This window comes from Gavialis gangeticus, unplaced genomic scaffold, assembly GCF_001723915.1.
Source record: "Gavialis gangeticus isolate Ggan-Ray unplaced genomic scaffold, GavGan_comp1, whole genome shotgun sequence".
NCBI classification, from domain to species: Eukaryota; Metazoa; Chordata; order Crocodylia; family Gavialidae; genus Gavialis; species Gavialis gangeticus.
The window spans coordinates 97,690,334-97,696,769 of record NW_017729025.1 but is presented as its reverse complement, the minus strand read 5'-3'; the positions used below and the strand labels follow the sequence as shown (position 1 = coordinate 97,696,769).

Below are 6,436 nucleotides of genomic sequence, written 5' to 3'. Positions count from 1 at the left end.
CAGCACTGTTACAGCACTTCCTAATGATTGCACCCACACAATAAAATTATTTACACTGGTCAGATATGTACAATAAGATCAAGCCTGAGGGCTTGGTGATAGCTCATGTTCGAGTGGCTGCAATAGTTTCACTGGCATTAACCATGAACTCCTCTGTCTTAGTATCTTTTATCCCCCTAGATTTTTCCAATTACATTGCCTCCTTTTTGAGTGTCTGCCTTCCAAAAACTAATCAAATCTTGTCTGCAACAGAAGACATGTCTGCTTTCTTTTTCCAAATTCCTTCCCACCTTCCTTGTTTTTAGCTCTTTTGTTTATTCTTGTTGGGCTTTCATAGGTTTCCTGGAACCAAAGAATGCACCAATTTAATGTTTTTGCTATTGTTTACCACCTTTCCTTCTACATTTAGCATATCTACTGCTTTCTTTTGTGTGATTCTTAGCTTGTTCCTCCACAGCAAGACTATCACTACAATCTTCCTTTGTCTTTTTGTTTAAACCATGATTTTCTGCAAGCTTGGCAGCATGTTGCTTATAAGAACATATAATCAAATATAACACATCTATTCTATACATATGTTAATTTTTCTTAATGCATTTGAAGCTACACTACATCAACTTTGCATGCAGTCAAACTGTTAAATAAATATTAATCTCTGTGCTTGTCTTGGTTGAGAAGGTTGTGCCTGCAATCCTACCTTTGGTCTACAAGAAATCTTTGGGGCTTAGGGCAGGCAGGATCATTAATGGTCACTGGGTAGAGGGCAGCGAGGATCAAGCAAGCAGCATCAGAGATTCAGCAATCTGAGTTGTAACTACCTTTTGGGAAACCCATTTGCTTATCTGTTAATGAGTTGTTCCCACCATCCTGCCTGGGATACTAGGGGACACAGGTTAATAGGCTACCTAACTATCTGAAAATGAAACAGAACTAGGGAGGCGTATTGCTGTTGAGCAGCACAGCCCTAGCTTGTCTTTTGCAGTTTTTTACTGGGGGATGTAGTTAGGTAGAAGTGGTCCTGTTGGAGCATTGTGTGCTTCGTCAGCTCAGACCCGGGACTCTAGAAATAATGGCACTAGGTTGACTACATTTTGGTGGATGAAGTACATTCCAGAAAGTAGCTTGCGTATCAGTTCAAGACATTTAGAAACCTGTGCAGATTATAACAGAAATGTTGTTGTTTTGTAGTTTGTAAGGTCTGATTTCTTAAAAGTACTCAAGCAGCCTTAATTCCAGTTGAAACCCATAAGAATGAGTGTGCTCAGTACTTCTGAAAGTAAGATTGCAGGTCTTCCATGATTTTGGATCCTCTGAGTGTCAATTGCGGAAAAGCCCTTTTGAAAACTCCCACTTTTATAATATACCCAAGAATTTTTAAGACTAAGCTCTGGAGATTTTGAACTGGCCCATCAGTGGGGACTCTGATTGGTTTGACAGAAGCAAACAGTGATACCCATAAAGTTCACTGCAAGTAGATCTGTACTGCTTCCATGGTACTCTTTAGACTGCCACTGAGAAGCATGCTTCACACACATACCCACTCCCGCCCTGTGCACAATAAACAATGAAAGTACTCCAGGGGCAGGACCCTGGGTTACAGCTACATTTCCATTTCCAAGAGACTGTGGATGGAATAACTTCTTACACTTGCCACTTGAGTAGCCTTTGCACTGAGTCTACTTTAGGGCTTTGGTCTTGGGGTTGCAACATGGGAGGTTAATTTGTTTGTTTTGGGGGATTTTTTTTTAGTCAATGCTTCCTTTGGAAATGTTATGTTGAACTTCATATGTAGTGACCACAATATAAATGTAATGGGTGGCACTGTCTGAACATCTCCATTCATTTCTCTTGGGGGCAGTAAAGAGTTACTTCTCAGTACTTGGCCACCTTCCTTATGGAGTCTGTTTCATTAACTTACTTCACTTCAAGATAGAGAGTAGTTTGAAGGATTCTCATTCAGTATTCCAGGGCTTCATCACTCTGTGTGTGTGTGATTTGTTAAGTAACATTTTAACATTAAGAACATGTTGAATAGCAAACTGTTGCTTGTCAAACCCAATATGTGATGGGGATTAGAGGAATGGCAGGGTGAGATTGTGGTGCTGAGGATGGGGGTAATAGAGGAAATAATAATGGGATTGGGAGCAGGAGGTGGGTTGTCCCTCTGGGATTGAAGGGGTTTATGGTATGGTCCCAGAGTGGGGCAGGGATTTTTCTGTCTGGGCCCTTGGCATTTTTGTAAACTTGTTGCTGTAGTGATTTAACTCTTTCATTTTACTATTGTCTGTTAAGGTTCCCAGAAGCAAGGTCAGTTTTATAGTGGCTTTTATTGGACCAACAAAATACTTGGGAGAGATGTTAGACAAACTTCTTGGCACAAAATGGCATTCCTCAGGTCTGGGGAAAGATGTAGATGCAGCTTAAGTTAAATACCAAGTAAAACAATTACTTTTGTTTAATTCAATTATGTAAGTGGAAGAGTCATTTAAGGAAAGGAAGAGGGTGGTGAAGTTGTGGAGCAGGAAGAAGCTATCAGAGGTAGCTACAAACCAAATAAAAGGCAGCTGAAAAAGATTAACTTAATTATGTAATAGAATAAGACCATTCAAAAGGGAAGAGGTTTGTTATTACTTCTCTGTACTCCACAAGTTAGCAGTGAGAGCATGTAAATTGTAATGTGACATAAGACAGTAGTCTATATTTGGTCCATGATTTTTCCTGTCCAGTAAAATTATGGAGTTTTGTTCCCACACATCTGCTGAAGGCATCATGTAACTTTCTCTTGAGTACAAAGACTGTCACATCAGAGATGGAGTGGTTATTCTGTGAAAAAAGTTCTCATACTGGTGACTTGATGTTTCTTTATCATTTTTCTTTGCGAGCTCTGTCTGGAGCATAGTAGTTTAGTTTTGCCCACATAGCTTCTATAGGGGCATTTAGTATGTTGGATGAGATGCTGCATCTTTTTTTAGACAGGTGTAGGATCCACAGATTCTGATAGTTTCATTGTGGGGTGTGTTGATCATGGTGATGGTGGAGATGTTTTGAATAGCTTTGCATTTGGTGTTTAGGTTAGATCTTATTCTACCTGATGTTTGTTGATCTGTGGAAAATTTTCTTCTGATGATGAGTTGGGCAAAGTGTTTGAAAGCTGGTGGGAGGAAGGGGCTGGTCCTCAAGTTGTGGTCCTTTTCAAGTATAGGTTGTAATTGGAAACTATAAAGGGGAGGGGGAATCAAATTAGTGTGGGATGGTATGTGACAACAAGGGGTGAGCAGTTTGCAGGTTTTCTTTCTGTTTATTGTAATAGCTTTGTGAGGGGTATTTGGGTGGCTCATTCTGTAGGCTGCTATGGGCAGAGCACAGTGGGGTATGTTTGGTCAAGCTAGTTGATCTGACCTGTTTTACTTTTGCTGCTGGCTTTGGCCAAGGACCTACTGTTCAGGGCCCTTGCCTCTGCTGCAGCCAGGCTCCTAGATAATACCTGGAGGCCACCCAGGCTCGTTAACAATGCAAAACAAACAAAAGAAGTTAAACAAATAAGTTAGCACTTAGCTGTCTTCCAGTGGCTCTTCCAGGTTTCACCTTCTGGTTGCCTCTTATCTTTCAGAGGCTTTGCAGAGCCTGCAGGCTTGTGCAACAAAGCAACTGATTGAGCAAACAAACAGAAAAGAGCCCTGCTCTGGGCTCTCCCAGTGGCTGCTTAACCCCTGGTAGCTCCAGGCAGCCTGCTCCCTGGCTAGGTGCAGCCCCTTGAGGCTGTTTTTCAGTGTCTTTTATCCTTCCCACTCTGGGCGCACTTGGCTAACCCTCTCTCACTCCCCACACCTGTCAGGACCCTTGCTGAGGGACTTGCTTCATCCCATGACCTGGTTCCCAGTCTCCAGTGAGTTCTCTCAGGTCTGGGGTAGGTGTGCAGAGGTGCTTCTGTGGTGTGGGGGCTGTTCAGATGTAGTCTTTTTCTCTGCTGGAGTGTCCTTGCTGGATAAAAAGATAGTTTTTAGGTTGGAGAGGTGACTATCACAAATTCTTTTTAAAGCAGATGTAGTGGTATCTGTGGGCCTGACTATAGATTACAGGTTCCTTGGTGGCTATACAGAACACCAAATGAGGTGGTTTCTCAGTTTCTTGGAGAGTAATGCACAGCTTGTCAGTGCTTGTATATAGAGTGGCTTGGTCACCTGGAGTCTCTTAAGTATGATGTTCTTCTGCTAGAAATACCATATCTGAGCATATATGAGTAAGCTTCTTGTGTAGGTTAATTTGCAGCCCATTTAATTTGGATGAGTATGGTGGCTGCCATGAGCACAGAGGTGGTTAGCTGCAGGTAGAAGTCAGGGCAAGGTGGTATCTTAAGTTAACTGGTTCAGAGAGGCATGAGCTCTCATGGGTAACAACCTATTTGCCTTATAGTCAAACAACCTACTTCATATGGCAGCTCATGCCCCTTTGAACCAGTTTGTTTCCAAGGTACCACCCTACACTGCTAGCTTCCTTGGTGAGTTTGGGATGAGCACTAGTTTTGCATAGGTAAGTGGTCCCTGGGGGCTTTTTGGCATATAGCTGTGAAGTGCCATTCTGGATGTGGGTTATAGTATCTACAAAGTTAATGTTGGTGTAAGAGTGTTCTAGAAAAAAAAATGATAGGAAGGTGGTATTTGTTGAAACAGCGGTAGAAATCTGTAGGAGAATTCAGATAGTCCAGAGGATGAAAATGTCATCCATGTATCTCAGGTACTGTGATAGTTTAATGATGCAGTTTTCTAAAAACTCCTGTTTGGTTGGTTCTGATGTATAGTTTATGCTGTATCTTCTCTTTTTCCCAGACCTGAGGGAGGGTTTTTTTATGCCTGAGAACTTGTCTGACATCTCTCTCAACTATATAGTTGGCCCAGTACAAGATATTACTATGCACATCTTGCGTCTTGCACATTCCCTAGATCATCCCAGTTAGAACCCTCCCACAGTACTATAAGTTGTCCAGGGGCATTTAAACCTTTGGAAGGTAGCTTCAGCCAATTAATAACAACAACAACATGGCCTGATTCCTTTTCCCTTTCCTCTCTCCTCCCCCCGCCCCTCCAACCCTCAGGCATGTGTGCACACACAGCTCCTTAATCATCTGCATTGTGAAGGGAGCCCCAGTTGCTCCATTTATGGACTATAAGGTAATTTCCCCTTTTGGACTCCCCAGGAGTGTAAAGATGCTCCTCCAAGCCTTGCTTCCATCTCAATTTTTTCTTGCAGTAAGTTGCTCATGTCTTGTGGTGGGGGAGGGGTGATGAGAGAGGCAGGGGGCAATGGCCAGCACTAATCCTTGTTCCTTTCTCCTTCCCTGCCCCACTCCCCTTCACAGGATTGCAGTTCGAGTTCATTAACCCCATTTTTGAGTTTTCAAAGGGAATGAATGATCTACAGCTCAACGATGCTGAATATGCACTTTTAATTGCCATCAACATTTTCTCTGCAGGTAAAAACTCAGGGAAGAGGTGGAGAGCAGCAGCCCTTAATTAAGAGTCCAGAAAGATAGGGAAGCCCTGGGTCATAGTTTGAGGGAAGGGGTGACAAGGCTTTAAGAAGGGCAGGATCCTTTTATTAGTATTGAGTTGGTGTAGTACAACTTACACTGTTCATATCCATTATGTACTGAGTGTTCTCGAGATCCCCTGCCACATGAAGGCAATTGTGCATTGTTCTAAGAGCATGTTTTAGATCAGCTGAATTGTAATCAGTCCCCTTCAGAAGCCATTATTACCCTGTATGAAGTCTTCTACTGCTCCTTTGGCAAAGGACAGTAGTGACCCCTAGTGGCCAGTTAGGGATAGTTTGAAGTGTGGGCCCATTACAGCACTAGGCCAAGTGCTGTGCAAGGATGCCTTTAGATCAGTCTTTCCTCTGGTTTACTGATAGAAGGATCAATATTTCCTTATTTCTCCTGGTGGATTAGCTGCTGAAGAAAGTCTCCCATACTTGCCTGAATGGAATAATGCCTCACATCTCCATTAGGTCTGGAATGTGAAACCTGGCAAGTTAGACCAGGCTGCCCTGGCTGGTAATCTTTTGCCACAAGGCAAACTCCTCTTATTCAACAAGCCATCCTAAACAAGGATGAGATGGAAATAGGCACAGGAAACTGAGTCTCCCAATTACTTCAATCTTGGGAAGATAGGTTATTAGGAGAGCTGGGAGTTGAGTATCAAGGGATTGGGTTTAGCATGGAATCTCAAGACTGGCGAGGCTACCTACTCATTTATAATCTTTTTTTTGGCAGACCGACCGAATGTCCAGGACCAGGCCTTGGTGGAGAGGCTGCAGCATACCTATGTAGAGGCCCTTCATTCTTACATTTGCATCAACAGACCAAATGTAAGTGCCTGGCTGAGTCATGAGAATCAGCTGGGGGGGGGGTCCAGGAGTGATCCAGCAGGCTGACACA

At 43.0% G+C, this 6,436-nt stretch overlaps 1 protein-coding gene across 2 annotated transcripts in view; it reads left to right on the top strand.

The window, feature by feature from the left end:
* NR1H3 (nuclear receptor subfamily 1 group H member 3) overlaps positions 1-6,436 on the top strand; it is a 53,903-nt gene that overhangs the window by 46,131 nt on the left and 1,336 nt on the right. For both annotated transcript variants that reach the window (XM_019519265.1, XM_019519266.1), the window contains exons 7-8: positions 5,357-5,470; positions 6,272-6,366. In XM_019519265.1, the coding sequence (XP_019374810.1) occupies positions 5,357-5,470; positions 6,272-6,366 (209 nt within the window). The remainder of the gene's footprint in view (positions 1-5,356; positions 5,471-6,271; positions 6,367-6,436) is intronic.